This window comes from Lytechinus pictus, chromosome 11 (assembly GCF_037042905.1).
Source record: "Lytechinus pictus isolate F3 Inbred chromosome 11, Lp3.0, whole genome shotgun sequence".
Lineage (NCBI taxonomy): Eukaryota > Metazoa > Echinodermata > Echinoidea > Temnopleuroida > Toxopneustidae > Lytechinus > Lytechinus pictus.
Window position 1 is genome coordinate 3,784,069 of NC_087255.1, and position 25,735 is coordinate 3,809,803.

General features: G+C 36.2%; 2 protein-coding genes across 3 annotated transcripts in view; both read left to right on the forward strand.

Moving 5' to 3' along the window:
• The window catches only part of LOC129270707 (histone-lysine N-methyltransferase, H3 lysine-79 specific-like), a 47,931-nt gene extending 42,118 nt beyond the window's left edge, over positions 1-5,813 (forward strand). For both annotated transcript variants that reach the window (XM_064106442.1, XM_064106443.1), the window contains one exon: positions 1,860-5,813. The gene's annotated coding sequence lies outside the window, so the exon portion shown is untranslated. The remainder of the gene's footprint in view (positions 1-1,859) is intronic.
• A 12,280-nt stretch (positions 5,814-18,093) lies between these two features.
• On the forward strand, positions 18,094-25,221 carry LOC129270708 (uncharacterized). Its single transcript, XM_054908029.2, has 2 exons — positions 18,094-18,411; positions 21,954-25,221. The coding sequence occupies exon 2, from the start codon at positions 22,049-22,051 to the stop codon at positions 23,780-23,782; it is 1,734 nt and encodes a 577-aa protein (XP_054764004.1). The 5' UTR covers positions 18,094-18,411; positions 21,954-22,048; the 3' UTR covers positions 23,783-25,221.
• Positions 25,222-25,735: the final 514 nt, after the last annotated feature.

The following is a 25,735-nucleotide window of genomic DNA, read 5'->3' on the forward strand; positions in this document are numbered from 1 at the left end:
GATGATTTTAAATTACCCCTGTCATCAACTAAATGATGTAATTTATAAATATTTCTAAGAAATAAACTTTCTTCAAATAACATATGTCCGTCCACTCGTATAAACTTATTATTGAATATCTCATTTCTTTTGGACCTTTCCTTTTTAAGCAATATTTCTTTCGTAGCACCCCATATTTCCAACATGTTTATGTACAAGCTTGGTAGGGACAGTTTGGTTAATTGCCACAATATTATCATCGATCTAGATCTGGTACATTGAAATAAACTTTTCTTAGTGAAATCATGAAATTTTGGGTGAAAACTGGTAATTCTGATGATCACTAACACAGGAAAGCATATGTGGGACAGTGTATTAATGTTGCTCAGAAAAATAACCAACATTGATGGAATTCCATGCTTATTTTGCTCATTCCTCAGCAATTACGCATTTTCTTTCAGAGTCATTTGGCACATATTTTTAATTCATACATGCAAACACTTGGGTGGTAATTTTATTGAATTCTGTTCGAACTCATTTATCTTTAAGTTGTTATTGCTCACTAATTAATAGGAAATGATCACTGAACACTTGATTAAAGTTTAGCCGTTCCTATGAAATCAATTGAGGGACGATTTTTAAAAAGGCTATTAGAAAATGTTAAAGCCCTTTTTTAGTGTTTGTAAATCTTCGAACGGTGCTTGTCACCATTCCAATCCATCAATAGATAATATGTGTGTATGCCCTTCATTCAGTTCTGATGTGAAGGATAATGAATACCAATTTGTTCTAATTGTGCCCAATCAAAATAAATTATCTGCACTTTATTTTTTTCATTCAAAACACTTCTTAAGCATTCATTAGGTTGGAAATGTCAGGATATAATCTTTGCCTGTACATGTAGCTTTCAGGGGAGCGTTTCATGAAAGGACTTGTCGGACGTTTTATCCGACAAGTCCCATTTTATCCGACAGTTACCATAGTAACAGTACCTCTCAGCCAATCAACATCAGAGAAAGATGTCAGATCTGACAACTTGTCGGATGAAAATGTTGATGAAACACTCCCCTGTTATCCTACAATATCTCTAAATTTATATGATACATGCTTAACCCTTTGAACTCTAAATTCTTTGGGATGGTCGTGATCCTCACCCTGAATTATTTGCAGATATCGAGCTTATCGGCAAAATAAGGAAATATGTGCCATTTGAAATAATGACCTCATATTCTCATGATTTGAGACCCAGCCATGCCAGCGGCACCTTACTCCGCTGGTACCCGGCCTGGCCCGGCTGATGTTGTGTAGCTTCCCTTACTGATGATAATCTCAGATTTTGTCTCAAAATCACTGCTTTGACGGAAGTAAAATTCATCACAAGCTTACGCAAAGTCTGTATAAATGACTTGCCGTCTATAATCACACGAGCCTCCTTGGTAGGGTAGTATTTTGATGCTAAAACTTCACATATGAAATTCATTTATCAGCAAAATCATAAACTGGATTTATTGACTGAATATCTCCAAGATTATGTCATTTTTAAAAGGTCACCCAACATTCAAAACCCTTGCTTTTCAAGTCACATGACTTGAAGCCAGTATTCAGGCTTATTAGGGTATATGTGCTTTCATGGCAAAGTTGGCTTTTCGGATGCAGAGGGTTAAAATACCCTTCTTGATGAAATATCAAAACTTTACCGTGAGAGGATGTAAGATATTTGAAAAAATTTTTTTTTTCACCAAGAAATAAAGGTTATTAAAAAAATTATATGATTGACCATTTACCAAAGCTTTAGACAGGCTCTAAAATGGGATCCTCCTGACTGATTGCCACTTATACTGATATTAATTCATATATTTCTACATTTTTTTTTCCTGCAGGACCCCTCAAATTGAAATGGAATCATCAGTACTATTACAGCAATTCTCAACCTTGCCACTTGTGTGACATAAAAGCACTTCATGAGTGATGGACTCTACCACTGCATTGGTAGGGGAGACAAAGTGCAAATAGCTGAGGGTAATAGGCTAAATCAAAAGAGACTTGCATGAAGTGCTCTGAGTAATGTAGATTGATCAAGAAAACAGATACTTTTCTGTTTTTAAGCAGTTCTTGTTATTTTACTTTACCGCCGTTATACTGGATCTCAAGCAGTAATGGATTTATCTAAATATAAGATACTGAGAACTGATGTACATGTATGTAAGCCTTTTCTATGCCCCTTCCAGGTTGGCCCATTTTTTTTTTTTCATTAAAACACAAACCTTGAGTAAATTGCTCATGTACATGTATAGGGAAGTGACTATTTGGTGAATATTTCTATATTATCTGTGATTTTGAATTATCTCAGTTAACAAACTGCATTGACAGGCTAACTAAAGATTAACAATTTTTTTGTATTTTAAAGCTTTGTCAATGTTCATACTTAGATAGTGAAAAGATGAAATATAAGTGTACCATCGGAAAGTGGTGCAAAATGGCAAAAAATCTGAATACACGTAGCCAAGCAGGGAGAACATGAATGTGCATATATTATCTTTGAAGTTTGCCATAGTTTGTCATATCCACTGTCCTTGATAGCAATACGTTGTGAAGGAAACAGAAGATTTGCCTTTTTTTCCCCCTGTAAATCCAGAGCAGGTCACATGATTTGAGTTATAAAAAAAAAGTTGAGAATAGATTTTTGTACCCCCCCCCCCCCCGAATATGAGAAAATATTTGTGTCTGACCAATCCCCATATATTCGTAAAATAGATATACATGTACTACAAGCTTTCATCCCATATCTTTTAAGGAGAGAGAGAGAAGAAAAAAAGAAAAACTGACCCTCATTTTCCACTCTGTTACAGCAAACCATTATATCTTTTTGGACTCAGTTGCTTAGATGTCAATTCATACAATTTTATGATAAAGGATGTGGCCCATTTATATCATCATTCATCGTTTCAATTTCCAATATATCGCAAGCAGGCCCTCGTTTCAAAATGACTCTTGTACAATTTTGTTTCAATATTCTTTTGATTATAGTTTTGTTTCCTCTCTATTGTTATCTCTTTGCGTCTTTGTGGCTGCAGGTACATGTAATTCATTTCCAGCTGCTTGAGAGATATTTTTTAGTCTTCCATTATGCATTATTATATGTTCTGAGAATTATTTCTGATGTATTTTGTAGCTGCTTTGGTTTGGTGTGCATTGATGATTTGCAGGTGTGTATGGGCTCAGTTTTGAAAGGACTGGTAGGGTTTACTTTGGATTGATAATACATGTAGGTTATGAGTTGAGAATGCAGAAGATAATACATGTAGGCTATGAGTTGAGAATGCAGAATTGTCATACATTACTCCAATGTTTCGAGTTCTCTGAGTCCTGTCTCTCACCAGAAACATGATATATATCACCATGACAACCTCCATAAATAAACAAATAAATGTAAGTACATTGTCAGGGTTCTTGATGCAGAATGTGTTTAAGTTTTTGTATTTTTGGATAACCTTGATATTGCTTCCCATAAATGTTACTTTTTGCCGTATATCTTTTCATTTATGTGTTGAAATTGCAGACAACCATTAAAATTGCTCTCATTATACAATTTCAGGAATGATAAATTGAACCACACTCTGGCCTACTGTACATTTATTGTTGATACATGACCAGTAGACATTTTGAAAGCGAGGTTGAATATTTCGATTCTGTCAACACTGTTGTCATATTTTGTAAAGTCCTTGACAATTTGTCAAATTTTTGCAGATCAACTATGCCAGAATATCATGGGATTAAAAAAAAACACAACTATTTTCTGAACATTCTGTAGAATATAAGTGTCGATGAAGGGAATTTCTCTCAGGTACCTGTTCACATCAATATGCTGCAGATTAGCTCATTGCAATGATTGGTAAATTAATTGAGGATTACCGTAGTAAATGGAATGATCATTAATTAATTTGAATACTTACATGTAAAAGCCCACCGCACACTGTACCGTTTGGCCATGCACTGCTTGCGACAAACTTGATCGTTTAACTAGTTGTCGGTGACTTGACATAAGATATTATGCTCTTTGCTGTTTTCAGTACATTTATATGTGTACGACTGAAACATGCATTTTGAAAATACCTTGGCATGGCCAGCTGATACTCGTGGTCAATGTCTGTGAACATTGTTACGTGTATATTTGACATGTCAAAGTCCTCGCAAATTGCAGTGAGACAAGTGTCTTGTAACATAAGAGAATCAAATCAACTATTCTATCAAGCGCATCTGTAAGTCTATGGCAGATACAATTACTTGTAAATATTGAGAATATCTCTTAATGTTATACACCCCTGGGTCCTGTCTTACACAGAGTTACAATTGATCCAATCAACCACAACTATGAAAAGCCAGCAATATCAACATCTAAAACACATGCTTGTTCACAATATTTTCTAGATATCATACATTGATAGTTTTCTTGAAAATTCAGTGTGCTTCTCTTTGTTCACAAAGGACATTGTGCAAATTTCCTGTAGGAAACATGACGGTGGTGGATTTCCATAGAGTTAAGGTTGATCGAATCAATCGTATCTCTTTGTTAGATGGGGCCCTGGTCTTAAACATGAACTTGTATATCTGATGATATACATGTATGACTGCTGAATATTTGCTAGTTGTATTAGGTGGTCTGTTGATAATATTATACAGATGTTGCCTACCTAGAGTTTGAATATAACATTTCCTCTCCCCGACGGAGTTATATTTTTCCCAAGGGATTATATTTTGCCCGAAGCGCGCAGCGCTGAGGGAAAATATTATCCCGAGGGAAAAATATAGCTTTGGAGGGGAGTTGAAATGTTATTTATTTAAAAGATAGACCAGGCAATATCTGTTATATTGAATAGTCTTAGTGGATTCGCCATCAGAGATTGCCTTCATCATCTGGCTCCAACCCGAAATTCTTGCTACAGCTCTGATCCGTCTACGTCATAATAAAAAAAAAAGGAAAATACATCAAGCGCGTTCTTCATGCAATCGACGCGTTAACACTAGCGCGTACATCAAATAAAGTACCTGATTACGCAACTTGTAAGCAGCGAGTGACGTCACCTTAGTGGATATAACGCCGCAATTGACAATATAACGCAGTTATATTCACTGAGGTGACGTCAAAACCTAGAATATAACAAATGCGATCCTCGCAGCTTTGATCACGTGATTGCGTATTGACCTATTACTGATTCGAATCTACATAAGCTATGTAATATACTAGAATGCCTCTCTGTTTAGTATAATTGCTGTTCACTGCCAATTTGCCAGCAATATAAAAGAAATATATATTTTTTTTCAAAACCTTTGTGAATTCGGGCCTATTTGGTTGCTACCATTGTTATAATTTTGAAGTACAACCTTCTCTAGCTATCCTCATTCTTAAAAACTTTAAAGGTACAGCGTTTTCACAGCCCTCTGACCTTTCCTATTTTTGTCATATCAGGGTCCTATTTCCTCAAACCTAGTCTAAATCGAGTTGAATGGAATATAGTAGAACATCACTGTGGAGCGTTGTGGCCCAGTGGATTAGTCTTCTGACTTTGAAACAGAGGGTCGTGGGTTTGAATCCCAGCCATGGCGTAAATTCATCCACGTTGTGCTGCACTCGACCCAGGTGAGATGACTGGGTACCTGGCAGGAATTTATTCCTTGAAATGCCACCGCGCTGTATAAGGCTGCGGGTCTAAATCCAGGGTAATAATATCCAAGGCCTTTGGAAGCGCATAGGGACGTTATGACGTAATGTGATATGCACTATACAAGAACTGCGTTATTATTATTATCACTGGCATCTGCCAATATTTTGTTTGAAACAAAAAAAAGTAGTACAAAACAAATTTACAATATGGGGAATACCAGCAAACAAACAAAAACCTAACAGTATTTCATCACTGTAATAGTTCTAATATGAGACATTGTCTTTGCAAGTTCAAGTTTTATAAAACATTGCTTTTGAGCTGTTTGTCTATGTTTTGTTATCTATTTCATTTTACTAAATTCAGTTTGCTGAAAGTATTGATTCTTCCCAGGTAGACAGTTTGGACCAAGGTTTTGTTTTGTTTAATTGGATATTGTAATGGTGCTATGAGTAACTATTGAAATTTGTATGTTTTCTTTTTGTCTTTTTGTTTATTACAGATTGTTTTTCAAAATGTATGCATATCTGATATCATAAGCATCGATTGTGCTTATTTTGTTAAGTAGAAACATGGAAATATTTTGATTTGGGTAATGTAATAGGTATTGATTTTTTTTTGTAGATTGGCCAACTTCTTTTCCCCATCTTGAATTTAATGAATTTGATTCCCCCCCCCCCCATGTCCTTTTGATGTTGTGTGTTTGAATAGTTTCTGGGAAATATCAGGTATCGATAGTTTGATGTAAACAAGATTTACATGTAATAGGCATTCTTTCCATAGTGACTTGAAATACTTAATAGCATAATGTCATCACAGATCAGCTGTAATGTATGTTCAGTATGTGTGATTCTAAAACGGTTCCATGACATTTTTTTCTGGCGGCAATTGCTCGTTCAGATAAACATGAAGCCTAACCTCCAAACTGAATGAACCTTAATCCTTGTCTTTACATTATTCTGAACCAAAAACTCTGTTACAATCCTAACTCTAAACCAATGCCCTTTGAGATGGTAAGACCGGAGCAAATGTCGCTGGAGCGAAATTTGTTGTGTCACCTCTGTAACTGGCTGCCTCCCTTTGCTGCAGTGTGATACTTATCTAAGTCAGTTACCTGGGTATGGGGCATTTTCAAGAATTGGGAACTCATACCGAATCAATTTTAGGAACAATGTCAGTTGACCTTTGGCATTGACGTCATCGCGCTACCATCTTTAGAGGCTGAAGCCATTGCCTTGCATGCATCGGTGATCTGCGGCTGGCCCTTCTCTGACAACTTAGTTTACATGTATTCCTATATCCTCTGAAGGAGGGCGCTATGAGATTATGTCATGTGCATAAGGTCTGTGAAGAGTTGTACAATTGGTCATAGAGGTGACTCTGCTGAAGTATCATTTTTTGGGACCACATAAATTCAACTAAGTAGAGGTATATGTAACACATGTTTTGCATAATCTGGTCTAAAAACCATATTACAATATGAAATGACAACTTATGCTAGTGTACCTGTATTTACTGTTGATCTGCTTTGGGTGAAAACGTATCAACAATTACTTGTTTTAAAATGATATTTGCAGTTGATATCAAGATAAATCTTTGCAAATTCTATGGTGATGCGAGAATTGGGTAATGAGTTAAACACTGTGCACAAGTTGACCAAAGGTTGGCACTGTGCAATATATATATATATACCTTTGTACATAGTGCTACCAGACAGCATGGCTTTTATGGATTACATGTGGAGCTTTATTGTAGTCCTACATTACCAAGATCTTGTGTGTGAATCTATCAGTGCTGCAAGTGGTGGAGTCATGATAAAACTTAGGGGTGTGTTTCACAAACAGTTATATTTGACTGAACTTCATATGCAAGTTACCCAATAGCAAGTTTGACAGATAAGGGGTGGCGTTTCACAAAGATTATAGTGTGACTTGAGTCGCACTTAAACGCAGATGCGCACATGATATGTAACGCGCAATCTGATTGATGGATACGAGGTAGTGCGCGTCCTGTGCGCATGATCTGACCAAGGTGGTGATGTCTTCTGGGATTTTAAGTGCGACTCTAAGTCACACTTAAATCTTTGTGAAACACCCCCCCTTGCCCTCCATGAAATAAAACTTAGTGATTGATCCTGGTGCTGATTGACAATTGATCATAAACAATAATCGATGCAATCTATCATAGTAATCAGTCACATTATTAATTACTAAGCTTCTTGTTACGGGGTCAAACTTATCTCAATGATGTGCTATGTATAATGCACAATGATTTTTCATATGACTGAGCGTCTAACTTTCTCTGAACAGTCCCCTCATTTTTTCAGAAGTTCCTTCTTTGTTTTTGTAACTTATAAATTTTGCAGTTTTTTAAATACATTTTTAAAAGTCAAATAAGAGACGATAATGTGTTTAAATGTGAACTGATACAAGACTAGCATCAGCTCATTGTAATGATGCTGCATGATAAACTCAGTATTACCATTAGACTAAGTCATGTCTACACTAGAACATTCATGCATGCAACATAAAATGATTGTTTCCTGGCATATTTTCACTCAATCACAGAATAGTGGACTGGTTCACTGAATCTGCTTGTAGAGTGTTATATCGAGTCCAAGAATATCTCCTCGATTTGTAATTGCGCACCATTCTATTTATTTCTTAATCTGTGGTTTATATTGTTATGGGAAGTCATTTTCATTTTTTCTTCTAAAGCACTTCTCTGCTTCTTGTTCATACATGTCCATGAAATACGGTGTCGATTTGGCAGATTCGTAACCATACAATAAGGGCCTAACTTTGTTAAGGAAGATTTGAATAAGCCTTCAAATCTTGGACTTGTATTTTTTTTCAGAGTCTTGCCTCAATATTTAATAAAAGCAGAGAGCTTTGAAAAATTGTTTACGTCAAGACTTGAACCTGCATCAATGATCTCAACTGGAGTAAACTCTCAATAGCGCATTGTTCTACTAATCGCGCCACCTCAGTCAAGTTGATTGATGCGTTGGAAATTACGCTATATTCATGAGGCATAGTTTGACTAAATAAACCTTATGGCCCGTATTCTGAAGTCGGGTTTAATCTAAACTCTGGTTTTAAGTTGTTGTTTAACTATAGAAAGCCAGTTATTACATAAATCTTTAACAGTAGAGGTTCAATGTATCAGCTCATTTGACTTCCAAAACATTACATTTTTTGTAACTGCCTGGGAAGGATAAGTACGACAGTTGTCTTCACCATTAAAGAATTAGTGAACAGCACGGTAAACATGAAAAGCATTCACTATAAACAGAATTTTGAAACGTTTGGCTTCTCATAATTTTAGCACAGAATTATGATGGTGCAAGTTAAACCCGACTTCAGAAAACGTTCCTATGGTACCGAGTCTGCTGAATCAACACCAATATACATGTAGTCTTAACCATGAAATACATGTTTATATATGTAAAGAGAATAGAGGTTACTTTGTGAACCTGATTTTCAGCACCCTTATCAGTATTATGTAACAATATGAAACAAAGTTTAATTTGATGTATATAATACAATAGCACTTTGACAAGTAAGTTGTAACGTATGAATCCCTGATGTATATTGAAATCTCATTGGAGAAGTACACGTGTATAGATTATTTGATGCACACAGCTATCAACTAGGTTTTGCCAATATATTTTTTGGTTATAAAATGTAGGTGAGAGAAATATACTTTAAGATGATCATGGTGCTTTAGAATCGAATAAAAGGTGATGTGAAATGCTACTCAAACCCCTTCCAACATTTGATATTTCTGGTGAATGATATCATTGATCGATTCTTTCCTGAATCCGTGTTGCTGCCCCACTAGCACAAATGTATGATGACAAACACAATCATTTAATCCTCATTATGCCTGATATTATCAGTCGTGTGTTTTTATACATTCTGCAACCATTGTAAAGTACATATTGTACATACATGACAATTGCTACATTACAGTCACTGCAATAGTTGAAAAACTATCCTGTATGTTAACTATTCTGAACGAATGATCATATACATATACATTATCTGTTTGTCTCCACATTTTACTCCAAATTTGTTTACAGTTTAATACATTTTACCACTTTACCAGATATGCTGCATTTTTGGGGACTGTAATAAAAAATTTCACTCATCAACTCCTGCAAGTAATTCCATGTCTCTTTCCCATTTTTACAATTTTCTCTTGTGTTCTTCATTTTATATTTTGTAATACATATTGCTTAATGCCATTGGGTGTTTTAGTTACTCCCATTTGCTTAAGGCTTGTTTATATGGATGACAGTAATTCTTCATGTTGATGTTTTGCTACATGTATGTATTTACATAATGAATGCGCCAACTAGGTTATTGTACTGAATCAGGTTTTTAAAATCATTGGTGAATTATTGGAGGACAGGATTTTCATTTGATCAGTTGGGTTTCATCTAATAATAATACTAATAAAAAAAATTAATTTGTATAGCGCAGCTTTTATATGAATATATTCAGTTGTGGTTGTGTTGTCAAACTGATCTAGTAATTCAGATTTTTTTTCAGATTCCCTTTAAACAATTGTTATGCATTTACCTTCATGTACTTTTATCAAATTTCAGAGGGGAATCAATATTCTCCATATCTGTTAAAATGAATTTACTTCATAGTATTATCAACATTCTACCTTGTCATAAATCTCAACTACTGCCATAATGAATCAAATATTTTGTCATTTGAATTTAAATTTGATGTGCACATTTTAAACAGAATTATTGACGTAAATATTAGTGGATGTTTGTATTGGAATTGTGATCAAATTACATGTACCAATCAGAACCTTGATTATAAGCTTCTATGTATACATGAGTAAAATGAATGGTGTTCAGCTTCTGTGCTCAGGGGGCCATTTCATAAAGTTAAGAGCGACTTTAAGAACGACTGGTGATCCTATCTTACGCACTTAATCATCGCTTATGGTGTATACCATTTACCAAAAGAAGGGATCACCAGTCGTTCTTTAAGTCACTCTTATGAACAGCTTAATGAAACACCCACCTGTTATTCTCTTTCTGTATAGTGTTACATTGTAATAGCAGCATAGAAAAACCGGTGTAGTTAGATGTACATGTACCCATGATATAATGTTTGGATATATCATTTGGTGATTTCAAGTAAAGTGTTAATATCTGGTGTTGAGTGTTGGCCAAATGTTTACACCAGCCCCAAATCAAACCCTGAAATAGGTTGGTGTTTGGACTGGTGTGAATTGTTATAGATCCATGGATAATATGAATGTTGTTTCTGTATTTGTAAACTCATATTTGGTGTTAGAGCTATTAAAGTTTACAGCTGTTTCCCAAAACTCAACACCAACACGAATACTGAATTTGAAATCAGCCATTGAGGTTAAAAAATCCTTTGAACTCAAATTTCTTTTAGAGCAAGTTTCATATTGTCTGGATAATGTCTTTACTAGTAGTGTTGAAAATTAGTGTCGTGACAATATAAACACCAACAATGACACCAAACTTAAATAAAGCTGGTGTTTGTTTCAGCATCACTCGTTGCTAATACCTTGGTCACATTTGCTCTACGGCAGCCGTACGGCGAGTCGAAAACAGCCGTTTTATTAATTTTAATTCAAACCACCTATATGTAGTTGGAAAAAATGTTTAAACGGCTGTTTTCAACTTGCCGTACGGCCGCCGTAGAGCAAATGTGACCAAGGTATTAGCTATCAATAAGGCAATGATATACTTGGTATCAAACTGAACCAGATTGGTATCTAAACAGACAGCCTTTGCTGGTGTTTCTCTTCAAACACCCTGATTCACAACCTTAACACTAGCACCAACGCCACACTTAACACTTTACTTGAACTTACCCACTATAATTTCAGAAAGGAGTTACGGTAGGAGATTACAACTTACTGAGCTTGTTGGCTTTGTATGTTCGCTATTCTGAAAAGTTTTCTTACCCCACAGACAATGTATCCAATAACTTTAAGAGAGCTAAAAGGTTGCTGGCTCCCATAGTTCAATACAGAATTTATTCATTAAAGGCACTAGTAAGAATTATACGCACGGGGTAGCGTGGAACAGTTGTTGGATTGCTAAGGGTGTTTGGACTGTTTTCAAAGGAACCCGTCATTTGCCTGATAGCTAAAAATAAACGACTGGAGCATGTGATGTATTTCCGCCAATCATTTGATAGGGTCCATATTGCCATTTCATGACACATTTTGAGAGATAGTGGGCTGTCAAACTATGGATGATAATGACCTTTCAGCTCTCAAATACTGAAGATATTATTTATCTCACCACAAACCAGTGTTTTGACTGTACGGAAATCAAGAGAAGAATCAATTTAGCTACAATTAGAATAACTCAGTGATAGAAATGTACAGGTGATGCTAATCAGACAATGCTTCTTGTAGCAGAATGTAGTCTGATATTTGTCAAAAAGAATATGCTGGAATGCTTTCAAGTTGATTGTAGAATGCAAATATTGATCTTAAATGGAAAGTTGAAATGTTTGAAAGTTGATAGATATTGGATAGTGATTATGGAATGCCACGTTGAGTAAATGTAAATGGGCATTAGATGGCTTTTATTTTCAATTTATAGGAATATGATGTGTCAATGTTAACTTCAAATATAATCAGGCAATGGTATTCATTATATATTGCTTTTCTAATTAGATCTCTAAGGGAATATTTCAATACAAAGCTATTTTTCTTATTGTGTCGTGGTATTTTGCTTTCAAGAGTATTTTGACATAAAAAATGGGGATAATTCTAGAAAATGGGTGCAGAAATTAGCATGGTTAAAAACTTAGTTTTGTACAGAAGTGAAAGAAAAGAGAGAAATGTATATTACTGTCATATACTATATGATTATAACAAAGAGTCGAAAGAAAAAAAATGTATAAGCTATGTAACTTTGTGAATGCTGTGAATTTATTCTTTTGTCTATTTCAGTTATGAAAAATAGTAAATTATTGAAGTTGTTCAATAAAGAATTAATGAGAGGATATCTAGTCATTGTTGTGTTATTTTCTGACTTCCCATAATCTGACTGTTTTATTGAATTTTAAATTTCTTATCTGATCATTTTCGAAAATTGTATGAATTGCTGGCTGGAATCATTGATGTAATTGCAAATAATTTCAGTGTCTATGACTGCCAAAGGGTAATTGATGAATTCTCTGGGGATGACATAAAGTGATGAATCACCGAGATGATGATGATGGTGATTATGATGGAGATGATGATGATGGTGATGATGAGGATGATGGAGATGATGATGATGATGATGATAAAGAGGATGATAAAGATGATGATGATGATGGATATTTATATGATGATGATGATGATGATGGTGATGATGATGGAGATGGTTATGATGCTGGTGGTGATGAATATGATGATGGGGAGGAGAGGGGTGGTGATGACGACGACGATGATGTTAATGAACATGAGGAGAAAGATGATAACGATACGGCTGACGATAAGGATGAATAGCAAGTAGAAGATTAATTGTTACAGAACCAAACAATTTTTTCTTTCTTCAGCATCTCTTTCAAGAAGTGTATTTGATGCCATATTTTTATTTCTATCATGCTTTTGAAATGAATGATTGATACATTCATTTAAGATTACAAACTTGAAGGGATTATTATGTTGTATTTTTTTTTATCCATTCCCTCGTCAAAGCGGGCAGCGGTAAATCGAGTTGGGTAACACCTTTTCTGTAGCAACTAATTATTTTCTCAAAGGTTGATCCCTCCAAAGCATTTGTCAAATCCGCCAGATCTATCGTTACCAGTGGATATCACCCCCCCCCCCCCCTGCCGGTGGGACGGGTGGGTACATCCCCCTGAAATATGTATTTGTCAAAGTTTAGCATGACGTCAACTTGGTTTTATGGTTTCTATACTATACTATCATATAAAAAACAAAGGTCTAACAAGAATCCATTTTGAAGTTTTAATGTTGTGACGTCACAAGCAAGCAACTCCTACATTCGTCATTCATGACGTCATTAATTATGTTTTTTCGCATAAGGGACTTTCCCGTGCCTTTAATATTCTTTAGACTTTATTGTCTCATACATGTTTCAATGAAAAATAAATCTTGGCCCTGTCATAATATACAAAGAATTGCTATAGATTAATGTATGTTTCTCATGAGCTCTTCCGCAATTCTCTGAATACAACTATCCCATTTATCATTCTCAGATAGTCATAATTTAGAATGATTTGAGAGTCAAAAGAGCTGATACATGAAACCTCTATAATATTAGTGTCATGATTGGCTATCTATAGTTAACAAGAATTTAAGAGTTTGGTTGCAAAAGGGGTTAGGTCCACTTTGGACAATTCCGAGAAAAAACATGTTTTTATTCTCACTTATTGTGAGAAACTTAATTGTCATGATGTACTACCCTATCATGTGAACATAACATTTGGTATAAAAGAATCTACCTGTCTAAATTTTTTTACTATTCTTTTAAAAACTATCGCTGTGGACCCAACCCCTTTTGCAAGCAAACTCAAATGAATCCAATCTATTTTGATTAAAAAAAGTTATTTTTCTTTGCCACTTTTATTTACGTTTACATATAGAGGTTTTGAGACAGAAAACAACAAAATTTATGAACAATGGACCTAACCCCTTTTGACAAATGAGCTCTTTAGAAAAGTTTGTTTGCAAAAGGGGTTGGGTCCAATCCAAGAAAATATATTTTTTTTATTCTCCCATATTGCAATATTCTTATGCGAAACTAAATTTTCACGATACCCTACCATGAGAACATGATATTGGGTATAAAATAAATCTACCTGTCTTCATATTTTAAAAAATATTCTTTTCCAAAAAAAAAATCTGTGTGGACCTAACCCATTTTGCAACCAAAGTGAAATGGAACTAACCCCTTTTGAAAAAAAAGTGACTTTTCTTTGCCATTTTAGATCATTTTTTTATGGGAATTTCAACTTTTCTTTGGAATCATATTATATAGAGCTACTAAAAATATATACATTGATACAAAAAAAAATCAAATTTGATGAAAAATAGACCTAACCCCTTTTGCAAGTGAGCTCTTCAATTTTAGACCAGAATTTAAATCAAATCAAACTTCAGAATAAAGGCCAATGTGTTTTTTGGAGAACTATTAGATCATTCGCAATTTGTATCTTTTATTGTTCTATGGATTTTCACCAAATGTTCGTTAATATGTTTATCTTGCATGTAATGCTTTGTTTAAAGGACAAGCCCATCCCAACAAATAGATGATCGGAATAAAAAGAGAAAAATCCAATAAGTAACACTGAAAATTTCATCAAAATCGGTTGTAATAAGAAAGTTATGATTATATTTAAGTTTCGCTTAATTTGACAAAACAGGATGCACATTTTGTCGGTCAGGGGCGGATCCAGGATTTAAAGGGGGCACATTTTTTTCCGAGGAATTTGACAAGCAACAAAAAAAAGTCATCAGTTTCAAAAGGGGGTGGGGCACACTTTTTTAAAATGGCATTTTTACATTATATATTTTAATTTTGCTTCACAAAGGGACACGGGCTGGCTGTGCCCAACCTGGATCCGCCACTGCTGTCGGTATCTAAATGAAACGTCATCAATTCACTATTTCTTTTCTTCTTTTTTTTATTAACCGAAACATTCTAATTTTCTCCTCGTTGTTCTGTGAAACAAAGATTTATTCCTCCCTGATCATGTGGTATTGTTAAGTTGGTCCTTAAAGGGGTGGTCCGGGCTGAAAATATTTATAGCTTAATAAATAGAGTAGAATTCACTGAGCAAAATGCCAAAAATTTCATCAAAATCGGATAACAAATAATAAAGTTGTTGAAGTTGAAGGTTTAGCAATATTTTGTGAAAACAGTTGTCATGAATATTCATTAGGTGGGCTAATGATGTCACATCCCCACTTTCCGTTTTCTTATGTTAGTACAAAAAAATCATATTTTTTTCATTATTTTATATACTTGTGTGAATAATTTATCTCCCTTATAATGAAATAAGTTGCAGCAATAAATATCTGATGCACTAAATCAGTTGTCAATCCATTATTTCTAGATCTTGGAGGAAAAAATTTGAATAAACCTAATTTCATATAATAAAATACAAAAGAACAAGTGGGGATGTGACATTATCAGCCCACCTAATGAATATTCATGACGACTGTTTTCACAAAATATTGCTAAACTTTAAAATTCAATAACTTTGTTATTTGTTATCCGATTTTAATGAAATTTTCGGCATTTTGCTTAGTGAATTCTACTCTATTTATTAAGCTATAAATACTTTCAGCCCGGACCATCACTTTAACCCGTTGGAGATTGAGTGATTTTGCTATAACACATGTTTTCCATAGACTCCAGCACGCATATATGCGGGCTCCGCCAGAGTCCGCCTCCAACAGGTTAATGTAAAATCTGTAAAACTCAAGATATTGTATCAAACAATAAAAACAGAGAAATAGTTAATGAGGGACAATCATTGACTCCATTTGCATTTCACATGTGCTTATCACTATAATTCCTTTTTTGTGAAAAACAAGCGAACTTTGAAAACGTCATAACTTTCTTATTTTACATCGGATTTTGAGCGTTATGCTTGTTTGATCGTTCTCTATTAATTAAAATCAAAATTTTTATGGGTGGGCTCGGCATTCAAATCCCACTTAACGTGCGTCAAAATGTCTCTTCCCCCCCCCCCAAAAAAAAAAAATGGGGGAAAAAATACACCCCACCCCAAAACCAAAAAGTACAAAATTACAAATCATTGTTTGCCGATGGTCTTGTGTTAAATGAGCAGAAAAAATGATAAATATGACTAGGGATATGTAAATTATTGACTTGAAAAGTTAAAGCCCCCTAGCTCACACCTGACCGAATGTAGCCGACGAATGGGAAAATGCACGAAATGCGCGCGAATTCAACGAATTCAAATAAAATTTCCGTCAGATCATGCGATCAGGAACTATTGTCAAATTTTATCAACAAATGGTAAGCGAAGGATAAATATGACATGCGAAGGATATCGATTTTTCGGTTCACCTCTTTGAGTAAATTGCTGCATAAGACGAGCGAAGGCGGGTTGATATAACCCAATAAGATGAACGAACAGTAAGCAATGTTTTGATATGGCGTGTGATTAGAAACGAAGACGAGGGAATAGATCGGGCGTTCTTGTACGTTTGTGTCATCGTGTTGCTTCGTTAAGGGTTCTTTCGAGATCGGTCCAATCTGGCAAAAGCGCGATGAGGGACTATGCGCGACAATAACACACGAACGATAAACGGACGATTACAGCAGACTAAATTAGAGATGCGAATTCAAACAGACGACCAACGATTTTTCAATTCGTCGGGAAATTTAAACATGTTCAAAATTTCCGCGCGAATTTGAATAATCGCAGCTGTTAGTTCAGAAGGTGTACGAACCCAAACACGAAGGGTAAATATTATGATCTACTATCAGTTACCATTGAAAAAGATTTTCAAAAAAATGCCTTTCGCCAGCCATCGCAAGGCATATTTCAGGCAATTCGGTTAGGTGTGAGGGGGCCTTTAGAAACACCAGCCGATTTACCCAAGTGTCATTCATACATTCCATCGAGGCCTACACAATTATGGACTATTGTGTAAATATGTGCTTTGTCAAATAACTTAAACGTTGCCAATTATTTTTCGAGTATCCACGACAATATATTGTTGTATCCTTTGATTGCGAAACACTTGTGCCGATAAGATTGGATCATTATTCGGACTTTGTCCTGAATGGAAGAACGGGACATACAATTAGGAAAGAGTCGGTCACCTGTACTTTGTCATTTCTACGACAATCAGAAAAATGCAGTTTGAACTACCGCTTACTATTTTACTCGAAGTCACAAAACATGAATATTAACATAATGAAATAACATATGTATATTGACGTATATTATCACAAGACGCATCGTAACCTTCCATATATCTATAAGTATCTAGGGAAAATATCGAAAGAATCATTATGGCTGCTAAAATGTTACTCCGCTTTATCTACTGATCTAAACCGACTCTTTAGAAACCACATCAATGTACCCCGCTCCCACTCACTTCCCTCTCGGCCAGGCCTCTCTCCAGGATAAGCTCAGGTGGTAGAGCGGGCTTTCGGATTCCGGTGGTCCGGGTTCGATTCCCACTTGGTGCGCTAGTTCCCTTTAATTGGTAACACATAAATCCTCATTACCAGGTACCTCGGAGAGGACCTTAAGACGTCGGTCCTCTGGTTGCTTGCTTACAAGTATTCATGCTTTCTTAGCAATCAGGTAATAAATCACTGCCATTTACCATCTCTCTTCCACTCGCTTCCTCTCCCCCTCCCTCTATCTCTTGCTCTTTCCACACCCCTATAGCTCCTCCCCGCCTTGCTATATTCCTTGGATTCACCCATTTCAGTGGCGCCCCAAATTTCCCCCTTTTGCCACGTTCCCCATTGTACTGCCTGTGTGAGAAATCCTTAGTAAATATCGCCTCACTGACTTCGTTTTGTACAATCACTCACCATGAATCAGTGCAGAGTATAAGTATGACGTCGACACAATGACATCATACTCAACGTAGTACAAAACCACAACCAACATGATGAACTTCACTCACCATAACAGACGTAGTTAGTAGCCTATTCTGATCATATCTTCATGATTGGATCAATATCTTACTGGTTCATTAATTTCGTAGATGAAAATTAGTTAACGCTGGAAAACATTGAGTGGTAAGTCTTTTAACCAATATATCTTCTTCTTTTTTGCTGTGAAATAATATATTATATGGGACTATTATACCAGGCTGTTGGCCTATGAGCATACTGTTGTTTTCACAATGAAATTTTGTCATGTCCGCGATTATGATTGTGCCATGCCTTAAAACTTGATGTTAATGACTGTCTGTCGGTCTGTCTGCATGAGTCATGCCAAAATAAGCAGGACGCGAGTTAAGATCCCCAAATTGTGGTTAAAAAAACAAAAGGGTAATTGGAGTGTATCATGAATGTAAGCTTTGTGTCACTCGATCATCAGAATAGTGCATTTTTGTGTAATTACTCGGATATGTTGGAGGGTTCATGATCGGATAATGAAACGAATCATTCGATCAATTTCATAAATGATATCGTTAACAATCATGTGTGCAAGCCCAATGCATTGTTTGCCGTTTATGCCAACCGTATGAATTGATATACTCTTTACGACCTCCCCGAACATGCTGAAAGTCTGTTAAAAGTCTATTTCCTCTTGTTTCCTGCAAGCTCTTCCTTTTAATTCCCTCTTTAAATAAACTGTATTATGTTTTTATTTTCCACAAAATACACAGTGCGATATGATTTTTATATATTCTTCAAATATACGCTGTTCATAATGTGAGAGCCATTCTTATTTACACCTATATCAGTTAATAGTAAAAACAGTCGAATTACGTTCACCCTTAACCGAGAATGCAAAATCAAAATATAGGGCCATGAAGTAATTAAAAAAAAACATAGATATATATGTTTCACCATGTATTCAAATTGTAAATAGAAATTTCGTTATAGATCCGCCAGTTAGCTTCTCTAATTGGAGCCATTTTTAATGGTCATTATGGTATATGTGGATTCTGATGACAAACTGTTGATTGGAAAATCATAACGTTGATATATAGGCCTATCCATATCCCTATCTCTAGAAATGCTTGGAATCAGATCTAGATTTATTCGTTTCATTCATAATTTCATTTTTTCATCCTGAAAAGGTTCATAGCATATAGTAGCGTACGCAGGGGGGGGGGGGGGTTCAAGCTGAATGAAATGTTGACAAGCCCCCCTCAAAAAAATATCCTAAGCACCAATTTTATGTCGTTTCGCACTGGGCGGGGGGATTTAAGAGGGGGGGTGGGTTGATCCCCTGTAACCACACCCCTGCGTACGCTACTGATAACATAGCAACATTTTCAATACAAGAGTCAAGTTTTGTGATAAAATTGACATATTATTCAGAAAGTAATAGGCCTATCATCTTTTCCCATTTCCTTTAATTTTCTATGTTTTTTACATTTTTTTCATGATCGTGACATTTTGGGGTAGTTCATGCCCCCAACCCCCCTCCCCCTCCCCCCAATTGTATGCATGTGCAGTCTGGATCGACAATGATACAAACCAACAATGATATAAACCTCAAATCATAAGCAAGGTTTGATTTGAAAATAGACATTTGGTACAATGTTCAAATTGATAATGTAATTATTGCCCTTGATAATAAGTTGCTGAAAGTTACCCTTCATCTAATCCATTGCGTTCTCTTCATGGAACGGGGGGGGGGGGGGGGCAAGATGATCATAAGATAAATTTTGTGTTTTTTTTCTTTTGAAATAAAGAATTATAAAGGATATTTTCTACCGTAGGTACTTGCATCATTCATTTGTTAGAAAATTTCTCTCTCATTCGCCATCACTTGCAAGCGACAGAGCCCTGCCAGCCATTGCGCCTGTAAGATGCCGCCCATGTCTTGCTTCTTCTGTATCTTCTACTTGCCTGAGGCCTTAAGAGTTATTGAAATGAAAATATGTAAAATAGGCATCTTAACGTCCTTGACAGGCACGTGGTAGCGCGACTTCAGGTTGACATTATCAAGGCCGGGGTTCCAATTGAGATCAATATGCACTGACATCTATTTTTATATAGGACAACAGCAAAAAAAAAAGGCTTTTTATTCCATCCGTTTACTTTTTACTGGTTACTAGTATTATTTGTTTGGCGTCACCTGTGCCTGGGAGGCGAAAAGCGAACTGAATTACTGTGACCTGCAGGTCTCTCCTCCCGACATACCTGATTGTTGCAGATATACCCCTTACCCTTTGCTCCCAAATTAGCATTGTGCTTATAAACGTGCTTACCCTTGTTGCAGTTATAATCTTTTGATTTGCTTGTTTTTTTTTTCAAGTTCAAGTAATTTGGGGGCCATAATAAGCGTGCGCCTCCTTTGTCAATTGACTTTTTTTTAATCTATTTATTATTTTTTATTCATTTTTTTTTTGGTGGGGGGGGGGTTCAGCAGTTCATAGGGTATCTTAAAAACTTTTTATATGGATTGAAAAATATCCCTACATAGTATCTAAATAAATCGACCCGCTTGTTAGTGGCATACCAGAAAGAATATGTCAGAGATAGACCCTACATGATTGTGTGTCGCCTTATGAAATACTGGATTCGTGTCATGTTCATAATCTTACTATTAAAAGTTGTTTATACAGTGCGTATCAAAAAAAAGTTTACACTTAGAAAAAATCCTGTAAAATTATATATTTGTAACATCCTGAAGTTTTTTTTTCACATTTTAACATTGGTACAGATGACGATATAACTGTCGAAAAATATTTCCGCTTGAGTGAGCACCACTTACTTTTGAAAAGTTAGTGAAAACTAATTTGCGCAGGACTTTGAAATAGTTATGCGAATAAAAGTAGACGTTATTCATGAAGAACACGTGGAATTTAGCTAGCAAAATTGATTTGACGATATCTTGTACCTGTTTTAAATTTTTTCCTTGCCCAAAACACTTCGAAGAGTGCATTGCGCCCCATCCCACTCCCCCACACACCGAGGCCATCGTGACGATATTTGCTTTTCACTGAGCTCTGATTTACATGAAATGGCTTAAGCTTCATTTTCATTTTGTTAATCGTTGTCAAGCTTGGGAAAAGTGTGGAGAAACAAGTATTAAATGAAAAATGAAATGTAAACCCACTTTAAATGATACAAACTTAGTGAAAAAATGCTGGAGATGTCGATATAAAACTTTTTTTTCAGATTCATTTATCCTCAGATCCAGCTGGCACAAAAAAGGGTAAAGGTTGTGCTTACTAAGTGTTGAAATTTCAATTTGGGGGGAAAAATTGTTACAAAATGCTTGAATGTATCCGTTTTATTTCAATTGACTAATAGTGCAAGGCAAATGGATGAGAAATGTTTCGCAGGGTAAGTTTTATTACGCCTTTTCCCCTTTACACAGCGTGAAAACGAGCATTTCTGTGCAAACAGATTTCTGCGAGCTTTACAAAAGTGGACAGTGCTCACTCTAGTGTAACATTCTGTCAAAACTTTACTTTCATTGGATAGATGCGACCCAAACCCAAGATTATATGTGAAAAAATTACCCGCATGTGGTATATTTTTTAATTCCCAGGGCTTTTTCAAAGTGTACACTTTTTTAGGATACGCACTGTATAGTACATTATGCAGAGCTGTAAGCCTCCTAAGTATTCTTTGTATTTTTATTTCTTCAGATTTAAATTCGGGATCGAATGTCAGAGGTCCAGTTTGGCAATCCATATGGTTTGATCGACAAGATTGGCAGTTCCGAATCTCATCGATTCTGACCATGGCATCGGCTTTCCAGTCTGGATCCTCATCCAAATGCCAAGGTATCGACTGCAGGAGTGGCGATGCTGTTGCCACGTACAGCATCAGAGAACATCAGGAACTGTGCGAGGACTGCGTCTCAAGGAAGGCACAGGATGAACAGGGCCAGGTACTCTCAGACTGGTCCTGCGACAAGCATAGGAAACCTATTGAATTCGTCTGTCGGTCACACGACATTCCTCTCTGCCAGTCTTGTGCTTTCCTATCGCACCAGAAACCATGCATGGTGCACGACCTTGAGGAAGCAGTTCGGGAAAAGAGGTTGAGATTGGAGACACTGTTACCCAGAGTGACTGAGAAGTGCCACGAACTACAGGAAAAAGAGAAGAGGATAGTGAAGTATGGTAGCGATATAGATCAGCACTTCAAGAATTTGGAAGATGAAATATCAGAGGCCTTGGGCAAAGAGTCAAAGAACATCGATTCTTGTGAGAGAAATGAGATTGAGACTTTAACAAAGAATGCGGAAGAGCAAATTAGAAAAGTAGAAGAGGAATTGAGGAAGCGAGTGCTAGATAGAAAAGAAGGAGCAGACGTTAAACGTGAGAATATTTGCCATACAAAGCAGAGATTAACTGACAATTTGATAAAAATGAAAGAACGAACACTTTGTAGAGTGCAAAGGATGAAGTTGCAAGTCGATGGAATAAAGGCATCTGTGGAAAATGCTCAATGTCGTCTCGAAAGACTTGTTAAGGATGACAGAGACTTGGTTGGACAAGCAGACACGTTCGAATCATCATTAACAAGTATCCTAGATGCTGATATCAATGTCGACACGTTGGAATACAACCTGAAAAGAGGACAGCAAGTTTACTTCAAACTTGGTGGCGATGTCCATGAAAGTAAAGTTCTGGGTGCTACACAGCGCTGGGAACTGGTTGACAGTGTTTCCATTGGAACGAATCTCACCAAACCATATTTCATTGGAGCGATTGATGACGATGAGATGGTAGTGTCTGATATTTCATGCCGGACGCTCTACGTGACCAACCTAAAAGACAAGACCACAAAGAAAGTCCTAGAACGTTCTGGGGATTACAGGAAAGTAGTTTCTTGTACGTCCATGGGCAAGGGAAATATCCTCTGTGGTAACTTCTGCAAGGATGCAACTGGGAGTTGTTTCAAAGGAGCAAGCCTGTACAGCCGACAATGGGAGTTCATCAGGGATGTAGAACTGCCAAAGAACCCTGAAACAGAGAAGACTTTCGCATCAGTACACGTTGAGAACGGTGGAAGAATTCTAGCCGCGGTGGCTTGCCAATCTGACATTCACATCATTAACCCAGGGGATGGCATCGTCACCCAATCAGTGAAAACCGGGGCTGGGAAAATCCAATGGCTTTGTTCTTTGCCGTCCGGTAACTTCGTCGCAAAGACGGGCAACCGTGAGTTCACCATCATGGATCCCTCTGGGTCGCATCGTCTCTGCATCAATCATGACCGATGGGATGGATGTCTCTGCGATGTGGACCTCTCCGATGGTTCCATCTACGTCGTGTACAGAGACCAGAACCGGAAGGTGTATACCGTAGATGTGGTTGGATGTGATGGCGAACTTGAGGCAACCAAGGTTGTGGAGTATCCAGTGTCTAAGAACAAAAAAGATGTTGTTCTTCCTTGTGTCGTGACCGAATCAGGAAAATTGGTCACATGCAATGGAGAATTCTTTTATGTTTTCGAACGTCCATAAAAGAACAATATCTCTGATATTCATACCAATAGAGAGTTTTCGCACAGCAACGCAGAACGAATTTAAGAACACAGTAAATGTATTATGCAAATCAAATCACAATGAATAGTTGGTAGGACTTTGCCGAAAATTGGTGAACCGGAAGAGCAGTTCCAGAGCTGACGGAAACTTGCAAATATGTCGTTTGTCCAGAGCCCAGGACTAAGCTGCTGTTTTGATTTACCAATTTTCGTCAAAGACTTCTTGGTTGCCCTTTATTTTGACAGCATTTTGCATGTTCTTAAAAGCGTTGTGCATAGTAGTCATGCATAACTGTCATCACCAAAAAGTGATAGATGGTAGTAATATGCATATGGTTTTACCCCAGTATACATAGCCCCTGGGAGGTGTCCCCAGAATGGTGAATTTCCGGCTCAATTTATTGCCAACCCCCCCCCCCCCCATTGCTCGGTTTACGACATTGCCCCCGGTATTTACTCCCATGAATTAATATGTGTATGGCATTCAAATTTGAAAGTGGATAATCCATCGTTTAAACAGCATGTATACTGTCGTCATTTGTGAAAAGCGGGTTTATGGGCATGATAGGTACTTGATGTCATTCTTTTATAAGTTGTTTGTCTTTTATTTGAATAGAAATCACTGCACAGAAGTCGAAGCAGTCATGAAGTGAGAATAAAGAAAATTTATCAAAGTTTCACTTTCAACGGCCGTTATCCCATTCATTTCCTGGAATACAATCGTTAAACATGCTAAATCTATGAAAGAATTACTTGAGTGAAGTCAAGAGAGGGAAGTCAAACAAACACTTCAAATTCTAATTAAAGGCCTTTATTTAAGATATTGAAAATATTTAATATTTATGATATAAATGAATTGCAAGTACCATCTTTTATGCTTTCGTACTCTATGCAATTGTTTCTAAATTATTTTGATGGAAACTTTGAATATAACATCAGCTTAAATAAATATAGCGCAATAAACGCGAATAAAATGTATGATAACTTTTAATCATTATAATTTTTCAAAAACAACTGTCAGTTTTAAAGGCCCTGCCTTGAAATCTCTTGCCAGATTAACTCAAAAAAGCTCAAATACTCGTTCTTTTAGGAGAAAAACAAATTATTTCTGCCTAAGTCATAATATATTTTTTTAATTGATTGCCTTTTATGTGTTTAGATATGTTACTGTATGTTTTTGTATTATATTAACTTTACGTTTGTAAATATGTTATTTTGCATTTGTTTTTGAAGTGGGGGTAAATTCGGGGATTAACCTTGACAGGTCAAATGGCCTTCTGTTTAGCCCCGGCCCTCATCCTCCACACTTCATCTTTACTATTTCTTTTCTATTGTTATGTATCATAAATGATGTATTATGTTATTTGTATTGATTTGTAAACTTGATCATTAAAATATTTTTGATGTGTTTTAAAAAGATGTGAATAGGATTGAATTGAATTAAATTTTGCGTTGTTAATGTGTAGTAATTGGTATACTTCTATGAGTTGCTAATTCATGTTGATGGGGGGGGGGGCGGGGGTTGTAAGACCCCAATTTTCCTGAAGACGGTGTGCTGCATGCTATATTGCATACCGCTTCGCACCCCTCTCCCTCCTCCTTGCACAAAGTACAAGAATTTGCATTCAAAGTAAGTCTTGGTGATTTAAATCTTAGAATGTTTAGGGCCTCTTGCTTTTATTGAAGTTAATTTTCAAAAATCATTTACATTACATCACGGTATCAAAGAGGTCTTACTGTCACGTGGGAGTGACTTTTTTAATTATTTACCTACTGCTGCATGACACCAAATAAAGAATACGTAAAACTGATAAATACAGTTATTAAAAAGATTTAATCAAATCTCTTATGTCATTCTGTGGTTTCCTTTTGATTTCTTTTACATTGATTGTACATGAAATATACATGGATATAACAAAATATAACTTCACTT